Source organism: Stenella coeruleoalba (genome assembly GCF_951394435.1).
Source record: "Stenella coeruleoalba genome assembly, chromosome: 8".
Taxonomy (NCBI): Eukaryota; Metazoa; Chordata; class Mammalia; order Artiodactyla; family Delphinidae; genus Stenella; species Stenella coeruleoalba.
Genome location: NC_137154.1, coordinates 84,907,136 through 84,922,686, shown reverse-complemented (window position 1 = coordinate 84,922,686; position 15,551 = coordinate 84,907,136). Strand labels below are relative to the sequence as shown.

Below are 15,551 nucleotides of genomic sequence, written 5' to 3'. Positions count from 1 at the left end.
TGCTACCTCTCATTTTCTCATCTAAACATGGAGATAACAGGACCACACATTTCATAAAGTTGGTATAAGAACTATATAAAACAACATAAATGCTCGTTAGCACAATGTCTGACATATGACTGGTTCACAGTGTTGGCTATTAAAATAAAAAGGAAGAAATGCAGTAATGATTATTTCCCTTTTCCTCTAAAAGCAGAATTTATAAAGGATATGAAATCCTCATCCTTGGGGTTCTTAGAAAAGTGGCAATATTTTTCTCAAAACAAAAACAATGGAAGATTATTCTTATAAGCACCTTATTTTACTGAATTGTTTTATAATTTCCCCATTAGTTTTCCAATGATCATAAAACAGGCAGAAAATACAGCACTAATGTTTTCAAAATAAGAAAATTAAATATGTATATTAATAAAATTCAAAACAACAAAATGAAGCTAAAGTTGAAAAAACTTTTGTTTTAAATAAAACACCTCTTTTCCTCTTCAAAAAATAAAGTGGTAAAACAATATAGAGGCTAGTCTCAATCCAGAATTCATAGCTAACTATTTTAAATTTAATGAACTACTAGGTCAATGTAAAAAGTGAATAAACAGCAAATAGTTCTTTCATGAAACTGTGACCATGATTCACTCTTACATTAAATATCCACTAACATGAGAATTAACAATTTTTTCAGTCTGGACAATCTATCATTATCACTATGCTTCATGCATAGCTTTCTCCAGATTGAAGAACCAATTCTAATACATACTCTAGAGACAGACCTGAGGCTGCTCTGTTGCTCACAGCTCTGAGAAGGGCAAGAAACTGCTACAATCCACACTATACACCCTATCTAGGTTTACAGACTTCTTTTTAATAAAGTGAGAACATAAATGTTAAAAGTTTCAAAGGGGGTTAAGTACTAATTAATGCAAAGAGGAAGGGAGTCCAGAGAACTTATAGATTCAGTTTTTATAGCTTCAGATTGCACAGCAGGAAAGCTAAATTCTAAGTGAAACTAACAATAATTCAAATTCAAATGGCAACTGTTCATGTGTCATACCCCTGAATAATGCATAATGTTAAATTATTCTTTTCTGTGATTATTATTCTTTTTCTACACTAGTTTTGGAGAAAATGGATTACTTTGACTTCCAAATAAAACATACAACTAAAAGAGCACGTAAAACTTAAACAATGTGCAATTATACAGAGAAACATTCTAAAGATTATTTGGAAGTTCCAGGATCAAGGTCAGGAGAAAAGGAAAGATGAAGAAATCAAAACTAAGAACCTGTTGTCAAACACATTCTTTTCATTGTCAAAGAGCTTAGTAAGTGAGAGACTGATCTCAAACATGGGTCTCCGTATGCCAAGTCTAGTGCCTTTTTTGGATACATTCTAAAAAAAATTAAAAGTCAGGATTTGGAGAATTTAACAGGTGTGACTTTAATAACAGAAAAAAATAAACTTACTATTATTTTACCAAGCAGCCAATGAATGCAATAGTTATTAAGATACTATACATGAATTGGTTCTCTAATGAGCTTATGAGAGTTGTTCTGCCACTAAAGTGAAATAATTTCAGTGTGTCCTCATTTGTGGGAGGGGGAAAAAGTTAATGGATGGCAGTTTGTAAACATCTGCACCCAAATTTTTCACAAAAGTTGGCACCAATTACTGATTCTCTATGAGTATTAGCAGACTACAAAATAAATGAAAGTAGCAAAATAATATTAAAGAAAAAAATTTTAAACCACTGACCATAATTATGCTTAGCTTGAGAGGTGGCTTTAGTTTGTGGATGGATGTATTTGTAATTTTCTCTCTCTTCTCTCTTTCACACATACACAATTTAGTTTCATTTTCCACACAAAGTTTTCATGTATGGAAAGTAAAATTAAGCAGAACAGTATTTTATGTTAGTCTACAAAGATCACAGTAACTTTTTTTTTTTTTTTCGGTACACATTCCTCTCACTGCTGTGGCCTCTCCCGTTGCGGAGCACAGGCTCCGGACGCGCAGGCCCAGCGGCCATGGCTCACGGGCCCAGCCGCTCCGCAGCATGTGGGATCCTCCCGGACCGGGGCACGAACTCATGTCCCCTGCATCGGCAGGCGGACTCTCAACCACTGCGCCACCACGGAAGCCCCACAGTAACTTTTGAGTGTTGCACTCCTTAAACTAATTTTAAAACTACAGCTACATAAAATGTCAAATAACTAGAGAGTGTTGTCACTCTTTACTTTTATACATATGTATCTGTTCATTAGCACATTATTGCTATTGTTATTTTCTTACTAACAGTAGAAGCACTGAATTATTAAGGATCAGCAGTGTGCTAAGCATTTTACATATATTTTTAATTCTATGTAACAAAACTTTTGAGGTATTATCATTCCCATCTTATAGATGAAAAAGTTGAAGATCAAAGTGATGAAGTAACTTTCCTGATGTCACACAGCCAGTGTGATAGAGCTGAGACTAAAATTGGGTCTATGGCGTTAACACCACATGGAGTCAACTCCCTCAACTCCAGCACACGTCTATACCTCTTCTCTCCTCCATGAGAAAGTTTACGCAGCTTTGTTAGATGAACAGTTTTTTTTTGTTTGTACGCGGGTCTCTCACTGTTGTGGCCTCTCCCGTTGCAGAGCACAGGCTCCGGATGCGCAGGCTCAGCTGCCATGGCTCACGGGCCTAGCCGCTCCGCGGCATGTGGGATCTTCCCAGACCAGGGCACGAACCTGTGTCCCCTGCACTAGCAGGCGGACTCTCAACCACTGCGCCACCAGGGAAGCCCAGATGAACAGTTTTTATCTTAACAACATGTTTCAGCCAAATGTTGCATTTCCTTTTATTATTAATAATGGTCGGTTATCGTATGGGTCTTTCATCCTGAGAGCATTTTTTTCCTGATAGCATTTTATGTACACTATTTAATTAATTTTTGCCTGTTTCCTGTCCAGAACAAACAGATAATGAACCACATTTAACAGTCACACAAATTGTTGTTGTATTTATTCAGTAACTGGCCTTCTCCCAACACAACAGAGCATCTGAAAATGGTACTTTAAAGTTCCAAAGAATAACCTCAATATGTTCACATCAGACAAACTCTCTCTAAACAAGTAAACGCAATCTCTCTTTTGGGGCTTTTCATCTAGCCACTTTAATCAGAGCAGAAAAAAAATATTAACAAATTTCTACTACTATTGAACACCAGTATTGACTCATTATAGTCAATGAAGAATATTTTAAACTTCAAAATTTAAATTGGCTATCAGAGTTCACATGTGCATGCAAGTAGAATAATTTTTCCTTTTAAGATTTCTGCCACAAGTCTTAGGTGGATGAGGGATATTCAAAACCTGTAAAATGTGAAATGAACATGACCAGGACATGAAAATGAAGTATAATAAAAAGACCAAACTTTCAATATTGGGTGAAACAAAAAGAAAATTAGAAAACTTCTCTTTCTTATCTGAAAAAGCTATATTAGCACTCTATCTGAAAAGAGGAAAGAGTGAACATTAGTCTTTAAACAGAGGAGAATAGGAAATAGAATTATGGTAATCCAAAATTTGGGAAACGGATATAGGGAAGAAAGTACAATTTCTTCTTTTGCTAAGGCAGGAAAAGGGTTCTTTTCTTAAAAGAAGAGTATGTGAATCATAAATGCTATAAATGACAAGATATAAAAATAAAAGATTGAATTACAATGACTAGGGGAAAAATATAATTGAATTTTATTAGATTCAGTAACCGAGGTTCCTCACCCCCCCACACACTTAATTTTAGGTGGTTTAAATGCTTTAAATCCTTTCTTTTCCTATTTCATTTTTTAGGATTGGTACCAAAAGGTATTTTATGCCAACAAAAAGATGGCACAATTTTATGTTTAGTTCTGCCATGCTACAAATGATTAAGTATAAGAAGATCATGAAATTCAATAATAAAAATCAAATTCAAAAGAAAACAGAAAAATTACATTTCAAAGTACAAAATACTCCTTTATAGATGTTACTATATGTCTTTTGGCTTCTCACACACTACAGGTCCTTAGCTTCCAGAAAAGAAAGTACCATGAAATATGAATTTCAACATCAGTCAGGACTACGTATTTAAACCATTTTCATTCCATGGTGCTTGGAAATCTGTAGATTTAGAAATCAATATTTTTCAGGAGCTGGTGGAAGCATATAACCTATCTGAATGAGTCTCAGGCAACTGTGTCAGTTTGGTAAGGAATGGAGTTCCCAGCTGTCACATAAAGAAGTAGGGGACATCAATCCTCATTTCAGTATTACAGGAATCTCTTTTTCAGGGAAGAAAACTGGCTCAACAAAAGTGAGTAAAAGAATGATTACAAGGATTTTTGGCCCTGAAGATACCCCCTGCCCTCCAAGAACAAAATCCCAGTAAGCCTAAATCCCTCCTGGGAACGAAGAACACAACAAGGTTCTCTGATCTGTTACCTGTTCTACAGAGTTTCATCTGAACAACATAAAAAACTGGGCTTCCATATATAAATCTATAACAACTACAGTAAGGATATGAAGACAGGGAGAAAAACAAATTTACACAGAAACACCGATTCACTAATCAATTCCTTCAAACATTTGCTGAGCTACTATGTTCCAGGTCCCGTGGTGGGGTCTGGGTATATAGGGATGGGCAAAACAGACACAGCCTAGCTTCCCCACACCTTTGTAGTCTATGACCTAATCTGGTCAGATCCCTGAATTCCATTAGCACCAAACTCTGCCCCTGCTCCTCAACCTCTCCAGCTACTGACCATCAATCTAACCACCACCCCACCTCTCAAACAACATATGGTGTTTTTTTTAAAAAAAAAATCCACAAAGAACTTAACAATAAAAATAGAAATAATAAACATGTCAAAGACTCGCCACAAAGTGGATAAGACCTATATAATCTTGAGTATTTATCTCATTTGGATGCTGGATATGAAAAAAGGCCCAAATACTCAGATGTTGGACTATCACAAGATGATATAAGCTCATGAGAATAAGAAGAGAAACCTCCCAGGTAGACATCTCTGAATTATAGGCAAAGGTTCTATAGTAATAGGCTGGTTCCTTTTTTATAATAAATCCGGTTGTGATGGTAGTAGGAAGGGGACAGGTAGTAGGACGGTTGTACAAGGTGAGAATCTCCTTTCCTCCCTTATAAATAAGCTTTATTCATAAAGTGAATTTTAGAATTAAGTATGGAATACATGTCCCCCCATGATGACATTTCTGACATTAGTAAAATTTCATAAGCTCGTATGAGCTAGACCAGTCTCTGACAATGCCTTAGACGATTAAATGGCCATACCTACTTAAAAATGGATTATGGTACTAGTAACTATATAGCTATGCAACGAACATTCAGGGAAAGGTAATGTTAGTATGTGGTCCTAAACTAAACTACTAACCACAGTGCTTATTTTATTCTAAATTTATTTGAGACCAATGACCTTGCTCTGGAAACATGAACAATTTCTATTATGTGTCATTCCTTCTTCAAAATCCTCATCCCCAGATGTCATCCTCTCTACCTTTTGATTCATTGCTTCAGAGTTATCCTGTTGTAAGAGAATGGCTATTGGTATGAGATAGGTAGCAGCTACATAGTTAAAAACAGTGTGTAGAGAAACAAAGACCATGGTAAGAGTCCCAGGGCTACTATTTGTAAGCTTTTATAAGCTGTGGGGCCTTGGATAAATTACTTGACCCTTTTAAGTCTTAGTTTTATCATCAGTAAAATGAGGTTAACCCACTTATATCAGAAGTTAATTGTTAGCATATAATACGACACATAAAAAATGCTTAGTGCAGGGCCCAGTTAACTAACTGCTACTTGTTATTGTCCTTCTTAATGTTCTTGTTATTATTATTTCTAGCATGCCTGATTACAGCTTCCCTCCTTCTTGATTATCATAATAAATTTATGTTTAAGATACCTGGATTCCATGCCAACTCAATTCTGTGTAAACAACAACAAAACAGATTTTCTAAAAAGTCCCTTTAATTCTTTCTTAACGTTCTAATAATATTCATGCTAGTAGTTAAGTAGAACCCAGAGCAACTTTGCAAACAGTCCAGAGACACATTATGACATGACACCTAAATATACAACCCAAAATGGATAAAGCACTCAAAGCAAATTTCAAAGAAATGAAAGAGAATCTCATAATGAATTGCTTCTCTCCACTCTCAGCTGTTAAAGCAGATATTATCACACTAAACACAAGCTATCTTTCAGAGCTAAGATGATGACATACACCACAAAGCAGATTTTCATTCCATTTAAGTAAAAACCTTTCAATGATATGATCCATGGCCCATCTTTCACAGTTCTGACTGAATTATCAGAAAACACAGTTTCTTAAAAAAAAAAAAAAAAGAAAGAAAAAAAAGAAAACACAGTTTCTGTGCAAAAGCAGCGCTTTCGCCTTTACAACTTAGTAATTTACTAATGGTTTTATATGTAAAAATATAGCTTTTGCTACAATTTTACTTCTGATAAATAGTTTCAAGAGGTTTAGCAAAGAAAACAGTAACAAGGTCTAATTAAGTATAGTTACTTATAAATTGCCAGGGAAAGAGAAAGACCAGAATGGTCTCAGAAGAAAATGATACTTAATGACTACAATGAAGACTCATGAAGAGAAACAAAGCTATGGACTGGGTGATCCAAAGCAGTTATGCAAGGGCTCCTGAAGTCCCCAGAGCAAGTGGCTAAGTTCCAGCAAGCGGGCAGCTGAGTTCCACTCCCAGTGATGCCATAAACTGTACTGCCTTTATTTTTTCTTTTGCTTTTTTTTTTTGGCTATAAACTAGTTAAAATTCTATAGTTCAGTTTCTAAATCTTTAGAACAAAGATATTTACTTGAGTCACAGTAGAAATTACACAGATTTCAGAATTTGGTAGATGAAAAATGAGTCAAGGACAGGTGTTATAGCACGGAGGAAAAACAGGTGGGAATAAATGAATAGCTGAGACCTACAATACAAAGACTGAGTGCATATTAGAAGCTATGGTGTGAGGCTGTTAATTTTAAACACCAAGAACAAACAACTACTTTCAAACAGAATCATTAAGACTAATGATTATATATATTCACTTATATATAACTTATATATTAACTATCTTATCCTCTTAAACCAAAAATATAATCATGAAATACAATTATTTTAAACATGCCAAAAGATTTCTAAGCTCATAAAAGCTTCTAAAAGTGATACATATTTTAAAAAATATAATATGTGTCATAATATGTATCAAATACAGAATTATGTTATAGATTTTATGGAGTTTTCTTTTCATATGTAAAAGTCTTTCAGGCACATTCCTCATTCATAATTTTGTGTTAAGAAAAAAATATGATTTCAAACCCAATAATGTGTTCAGGTAATGCAATTAAAATAAAATAAACTGTGCAGGATTAAGAATATATTTACTTTTTAAGGTAAAATTTTAGTAACCATTGGAAAAATAAGTGAACAAGAAGGAAGCCTTATCATCAAGCACGGAACCCGACGGGTCAGCAGGGAAAAACAACAAATTAAAATTCCATTTTTCAGACAGGAAAGGATCATTTTATTCTCACATCTTACTTATACACACAGAGCCAGAGGATCTCTCTGATTACTTGGTATTAACCCCCATTCTCACTCCCTCATTTTTCAGTATAGGGAAGTGGAATCCAAACTGGTGACTGGTGATCCCCAAATGGACTAGGTAATGCTAGACTCAGGACTCAAATGCAAGTATACCAACTTGTTATAGCACAACACTCTTTCCACCAAACATTATGCCAAATGTTAAAACTTGCCATTTAAAAAAGATATTCCATATGCCTTCTGGGTAGAAATCCGGTCCATTGCAGCTTGGTAAATAACTGATTTGAGCACCTGTATTGTATCTTATGTATGCTATTGTAATAAACATACTAAGTGCTCACAAACATGAAATATTCACTAATTTAATACACAAATACTTATATGTGTTTAAATAATAACTTTACTGATGAAAATACCAAGAAACGAATCATATTTGTGCCAGGTAGCATTTACATTAAAGGTGAATAGAGAGAAGACTATTTTGGTTACTTCTTTGTGCTCTTTTTAGGCTACATAATATTTTCAACCTCCAATATAGAAAGTATGCCATGGGCCACCTTGTGCAGTATATACTTATTTTATATAAAACAACAAGCTTTGACTTGTTTTAGAAAGACCTTATACCTATTTTAGTTATAGAGAACTGGTTCAAAACCAGTAGCATGGAAAGTTCTTGCGATTTCTCTCACAATTGTGTCAGCCCCAAACTGCTCTGTTCAACCTTGCTGTGAGACAATCACAGTGATAGTTTTAAAATCATATGCTATGTTTTAACAATGGTACAAAGAAAATGATTTACATAAAATCTCAAAAATAAGTGAAAATGAAATAGTATAGAACAATCTACAGTATACTACCTTTCATGTGACAAAAGGAGAAAGCAAGAATATGTATTTCTATTTACTAGTCTTTGCATAAAGAAACTATAAGGATACATTAATAATTAATAAAAAGTTACCTCTGGGGTGGAGGGATGAATAAAAATGACAGGTATGGGCAGAAGCAAGACTTCTGAATGTTAACTTTTTTATCCCTCTTGATTTTGGAAAAATGTAAAGATATTATTCATTTCAAAAATTTTAATGTAAAAAAATTGGGGCACAAAAAGCTTCTGTGCAGTGAGAGAATGTCCATAGTTAACTAAGATTTAACTATAATAATCTTCCTGAGGATAGAGGAACCCATGTATTTTAAACATTCCATCTTCACTGCCTAAGGCAGAGCCTAGCACACAAACACTGTGTAACAAATATACAACAGTCAATTTGAAATTAAGTTCCTAAATTTTTCAGAAACAATATTCTACAACCTGGATACAGTAGTAACTTCCACACATTGGGAAAAGGGGTGAAAGGGAAGAAGGGGAAGCAGGTTGGGGGGGGATGGGGGGGCTTTATTTTATGTAAATTTTCCATATTTCTTTTACTGCTGGCTACAATTTAAAGGTAAAATGTTCTTATGTTGGATACATACTCTAAGAAGACTATAAGCAGAAACATGGCAAGCTGCTGACACTTAAAAATAATTTTAGTAACAAATTATTAACACCAAATTTCCATTTAAAGCACTGTACTAAAAGCAGCAATACAGGAAATGTTTAGTTCTCTCAATAACATAAGTATCCCAAAACTGTAACCAGTATATTTCAGGTTCATTTGTTCTCCATATTTCTGGAACGTTTTTCCCACCATTCGTTTCCATCCTTGAAAGTTATCTTCAATATCTACGTTTTCTTATTTATTAAATGCTACTGGGAAGCTGTATCATATCTTAAGGAAATGAGAACTGCTGCTCTATTAAAAAAAAAAGTTTACTGGGTTATTAAATAGTAACAAGGTCAAACAGGAGTCAAAAACCATGAGAACCCTCCTCAGGATACGGTTAATAATGTTCACATCCAAAGGCTTAAAATTTTTTTGGTACAGAACCTAATATTGGGATGGCCAAAAAGTTTGTTCTGGTTCTTCTGTAACATCTTATGGAAAAACTGGAATGAACTTTTTGGCCAGCCCAACATTATAGCAGTGATTCTTGCATATGATACTGTGTTACCCTGAGATCATTCATTGTCTCAAGGGCATGCTGCAGAAACTTCTTAAAAAATGTAAATCTGTTTTAGTTCATTAACTGATTCATTTATCTAGTGAAACGTCCACTTTTATGTAGTGTGAAAGGACAGTAATATAATGAGTGACCAGAATGGAGTAACCCTTTCTGTTTCAATGATAACTGAAAACTGCCATGTTTAAGGTCAATGCTTTAAAGGGCATATGCCTAAGTAGAAGCACTCCCTCTCACAAGGTTTCCTTATTTTTTTTCTTAATGTAGTAAATTTAATCTAATATCTATTACCAAGTAATTGCTTATGGAAAGAAATTTAACTATTAAGTTGAAACTGGAAACAACACTAATGTTGCTTAAATGGGTGAAACGTGAAACAAACTGTGCTTCATCCACACCACGGAACACTACTCAGTAACAGAAAGAATGGGGTGTTGAGTGAAAAAAACCAATCTTAAAAGGCTACATACTACACAGTTTCATTTATATAACATTCCTGAAATGACAAAGTTATAGAAATGGAGCACACAGGATCTGTCTCTATTACTTCTAACTACTACATGTGCAACTACAATTATCTCCAAATTAAAACTTTATTTGAAAAAAAATCACTATAATTTGGGTCACCTCAACCAAAAGGAGATTTAGGTGACATTCTCAGAAACTAGTTAATATACAAAGACTCCACGAGCAGAAGGGAAAAGAAGGACTAGAGAAAACAACAAAATAGCTACAGAAAAATAAGGTTAAAGAAAACAATAAAGTAACTTAGTTACTAAAGAATATCTAATGAACATGTACATATATTTAGGACATATTAAATTTCACTCAGTATTAATTCAAGATGGAAAGCTTACCCGATGCTTTGCCTTAATTTTCTTCCTATATTCTTCTTTGTCAAATTTGTCCTCTTCTTGAAGCCTTTCCTTTGCTTTATCTAAGTTGATACCACCAGCATCGTCCTCTTCCTCAGTATCCTTGGAGACAGACTTCTGCACTTGTGGCCACTGCTGAACCAACTGCAGAGAGGAAAAAAGGTGAGTATGGGGTAGGAGACAAGGAATAGTAACAGAACACCACTTTCCTTTGTATAATGATACATACTTTCTGCCTTACAACCTACATTTCTTAAACTTTCTAACAAGCTTTATAATAAAAGTGAGCAAATCACGGAAAAGACTTTCCCAGTCAGGATAAAGTAATGCTTCCATAACTCATGAGAGCAGGATTAAAGGAAATTTTCATTAAATAATTTGGAGGAGAAGGTAGTTGCTTCAACATCATTTCAGTGTTCTTAGTATGCTATACTCCACCAACTCAGCTCCAAATGACCCGCACAGGGCGGTGGCCAGGCTGGCCACAGTGCATCCCCGCCACTGCCATGGCACCTTGGTGTACCTCCTGGAACACCTCTCTCACCACACTGGGTTGTTTTACTTTCCTGTAAATTAATCACTAATCTCCTTGAGGGCAGCCATATGCCTTATTCATGTGTCCTCAGAACCCAACACATTATCTGGCACACATGAGATGCTCAAAATTGATTGAGGAATCACATATCAGCTGATACCGCACATACAAACTGAAATAACTTAAGTGTAAAGGAGAAAGTTAGTTTGGGTTTCACAAGCCTGCTCAGATCTACATAATTTTACACAAATTTTTTATGTTAGGAACAACGTGACAAAGAAGTCAGAGCACTGATCCGGGAGTCAGGAGACCTGTCTGAATGTCCTGGTTTTTTCACTAGCCCAGTGCATAATCCTGAATGAATTACTTAATCTCTGGACATCTGTGTCATTATCTGAAAAATAAGGGTTGTTTGACTTAATAATCTTCCCGGCCTAACACAGTAAAATTCTAGACAGTTTCGACAAAAACAATTTTCTTATTTTGCCTAATAACTGGTTGCCAGGAGGACTTAAGCAGCTGCCACAGTTTCTGAAAGACTGCTCATTAAACGGCAGGCAAATGGAAGTTGCAGGCACACACATCACAGGTATTAGTGCCTCCTCTCACTCCTGTCACCACCACATTCTTCAAGATGAGATTCCGACAGAGTTGCAGCTTGAAGCAATGAACAAGGGTCACAAATGCATGACTAGCCATGCTAGCAGTCACTGGCACTGAGGAAGCAGTGAAAGGGATGAGCTGTGACAGTAAGAACACCATCCACTGCTCTGACTCTTCACTCCTTTTTCTAGCAGAGTGAAAAACATTCATCCCTCTGTAGGTTGAACAAATGGTAGCACTTCTTTCAGAGTTTTAGATCAGAAGTTTCAGTGCAGCGGCTCCCAGCCACACAGAGCTCCTATCAGCAATAAGTTTACACTGAAACATTTTACAGTTAAGGATTTACACTCAACTTGAAGCTAATGGGTATAATATGTACAGTTAAATTTAGTAGCACAGTAAGGAACCTCATTATGCTAACAGCACTAATCTTTTACAGTGAGCATCGATGTAATACTACAACTAACTATTTTCTGGTCTAGCCTGTTTCTCAGGTGCTGACTGACCTCTTCTCAGTAATTTCACAAAGATTCATATTTTCCAACTATATAGGCTTCCTCTGCAACTTCAACACGCTGAATTACATTCTATTTTGTTAGTTTTCGTATGATTTATACACTATTTTACTCCGTTATTACTAGTGCAAATTTGGGCTACTAAAACAAAGCCCTCTTCCCTGAAGTAAAATGCAAATCTTTGTTAACTTCAGAATTAAAAGGAAACACACTCCACTGAATATAGACTGTGCAGGAAGCATTTTTATTAATAATGATAAAATATCTGATGTGATACATTACAGTCAGTATAAAAAGCTCTGTTATTTTACTGGGGTATTAGAACAGACTTTTTCTGAGGGTTTACTATTTGTTAGGCACTATTCTAAGTGCAGAGGACAGAGTAGTAAACATAGCCAACAAATACCTTCCCTCATGTAGCTTTTCTCAACCCAGTGAAATAGAAATACCTTCCCTCATCCCACTGGAATGGAAGAAATGGACAACCACCGAATAAATACAGAATGTAAAGTCTCATAATAAGTGCTATGAAGAAAAACTAAACATAGGGCAAGGGAAATGAGATCATGGTGGGCATGGGGTGTTGAGTGCTATATCAGAATGAACAGGGAAACCCGTAGGTTGGTGAGAGTGAAACAGAGACAATATTCAGAAGATCCTGCCATAACCACTGACTCTAGCCATCACTCCTTAGGTGAGTCACTTGACATTCTAGATATATTTCCTCTTTAAAAAATGAAGATATTATTATCTAATAGAGTGATCTTTCATGAGCAATCTGTGAGTGGTAACCCCTTTCCTACTCTATTGGGATGTATTTACACTAAGACCAGATAATGGTGAAATGAAAACCAGGCACCTATATGTCCGAGGTTATTTTAAAGCAGGGAATTCCTTCCCACAGCAGGCCAGTAAGTAAAAAAACATGCCAATATGGCATCTAAAATTGAGGAACCACAGAGCAGAGGCTTTCCAGAGTCAAGCAAAAGAAGCTGTGGCCAGTACTTGTATTACTATCCTTGAGCATGTTCCCATAGAGCATGTTAACAGATGGACCCCATGACATGAAAGTCTTATCTATAAAAACAGGATTTGGAAAGTCCAAAACCAACTCTGTTGTTATTACCAGAAAGTATCCCAGCTTACTGTCAGAAAGTCATTCTTGCCTACAGATGCAGAGCTGACCAATTACCTACAGTAACAATGAAAGGAATTGCCCGAGTGCTTTAGAGAAACATTATTTTTCTTATTAAAGAATGGCAAGTCAGCAGGAGAGTCAAACTCTTTCTAATACTTGGAATGTACCTCAGAAATGAAACATTTACAGAATCTTACCTCTCCTTCATCAGTAAATGTTATTTTCTTATTTACTTTAAAATTTCTCTTCATTACTTTTTTTGCTTCTGCAACCTTGGTCACTTTTTTCTCCACACTGGATTTAGAAGGTTCTTTCTTCTGTGTGAGAATATACAAAAAAACACAGATGATTAGGTAAATGGCTGTTTTATATTAACAATTTAACACTGGCAATACACTTTCCAAAACTGAGTGTGTTTATTGCTCCTTGGCTAATGAGAAGCACCAAAACTGCTGTCCAGAAATAAAATTATTAGACTTATTAACTAATGACCCCCCCCAATGCTAAAGGGGTTTAAATTTGAATGTGAATGTGAGACATAAATAACCTTAAATTTCTTCTGTTACTAAAACTGTGCTATCCCGATAATGTTAAAGCATCAGAAACTACATAATAATGTGATAAATGGACATGTAAGATAAAGCAAGCTATCGTCCAGCTAAAAACAGCACATTTAAAAAATAGCTCTAACTTCCAAGTACACACTTAAAATTTTAGACTAGGAAAATGTTTCCCTGGAAAGCAAAATGACTCCAATACACTGTTTGTGACTCAACAATCTTCCTCCCATTACAGTAATTCACTATATGAATACTGGAAAACATCCTATGATAACTAAGCTGTGTTCAAAGCTGAGATGGAGTAAGAGTTCTTGAACAGGAAGTTTATCAACCAAAATAAGTTTCTCCCTGTAGTATACCTTGTGAACACAGGGCACTAATAAGACTTCCTTCCACCCAGTGATTCCCCCTATACCTCTTTTACCCTGCAAACACCACCAACACAACCACCAGGCTGGAGACTGTGTTACTGACTCCTACTGGATCTTCTTGGTTTTATGGCTAGGCTGATTCTTAAGGATCCTGGGTTAGCTGATACTCTGTCACCAACCCTCAGCTTATGATAGAGAAAATGCTGATCAAACAGTGCAAATCTGAGAGAATCATCATGATGTAAAAATAACAATTAAACAGGAGTAAGTTATCACTTAAATAAAGCACAAAAATACTGAGGAGCAACAGGAGCAAACTTTCTGGGGGTGATGATAATGGTCTGCATCTCGATAGGAGTTTGAGTTACACAGGTGTATACACTTGTCAAAATTCATCAAATGTTACACTTAAAATTGGTGCATTTCATCGTATATAAATGTCTACCTCAAAGAAGAATCCTGTAAACAATACTGAACTTTAAGTTAATGCCAGGCAAGCTGAAGTATATGGAAGAAAGTGTAATGATGTTAACAACTTACTCAGAAATGCATTAAATAAAAAAAGGATAATGAATGGATTGATGGGAAATTACATGAGAAAGGAAATATGACAAAAAGTTAATTATAGAATGAGTGATGGATGTTTTGGTATCCAAAGTACAGTTTTTCAACTTTTCTGTACGTTTGAAATTTACTGTTATAAAATACAGAAGCCCAGTCCTAGGAACAAGAGAAACAGTCAAAATAGCAAAGAGACCAAAAACTGTCAGAATAAAATAATAGTCAGTCAGAAGAATCAATCCTGCAGAGTGAAACCTTGGAGTGATGTGGGTCTACATCAAGAGCTTTAGGGAAATCCATGATACTACAGAAATTATGTAACAAAATTTGGGGGTATTTGCATCACCACAGTTTTATGATTATCATGGTTTCTAAAAGGGCTTTGTGATCTTCCCCTCCTCCTCACAAAAAAAAGGTTAAATTGTTTGTTTGTTTTAGGGAAGCCACTGAAAGAAGGAACAGAAATGTCAACATGGGTGAGAAGACATGTTTATTGTAATTTCCTAATAGGCTGTGGCTTTGCTCTGATACTCTAGAATTAATCCTCACTCATTCAAATATGCACTGTTACCAAAACACAAGATATCATAGTACATACTGCCCCAGCAGTGAAAGACCCTCAATGAACCTAACTCTAACAATGGGGGGAAAAAAACATTAAACATTAACTATTTAATCACAGATGTAGTAAGTGCTCAGACAAAATACAGAGGATG

At 35.5% G+C, this 15,551-nt stretch overlaps 1 protein-coding gene across 2 annotated transcripts in view; it reads right to left on the bottom strand.

Moving 5' to 3' along the window:
- DDX10 (DEAD-box helicase 10) overlaps positions 1 to 15,551 on the bottom strand; it is a 286,697-nt gene that overhangs the window by 107,714 nt on the left and 163,432 nt on the right. For both annotated transcript variants that reach the window (XM_079930173.1, XM_079930174.1), the window contains 2 exons: positions 13,541 to 13,660; positions 10,535 to 10,696 (listed from right to left, as the gene is read on the bottom strand). In XM_079930173.1, the coding sequence (XP_079786299.1) occupies positions 10,535 to 10,696; positions 13,541 to 13,660 (282 nt within the window). The remainder of the gene's footprint in view (positions 1 to 10,534; positions 10,697 to 13,540; positions 13,661 to 15,551) is intronic.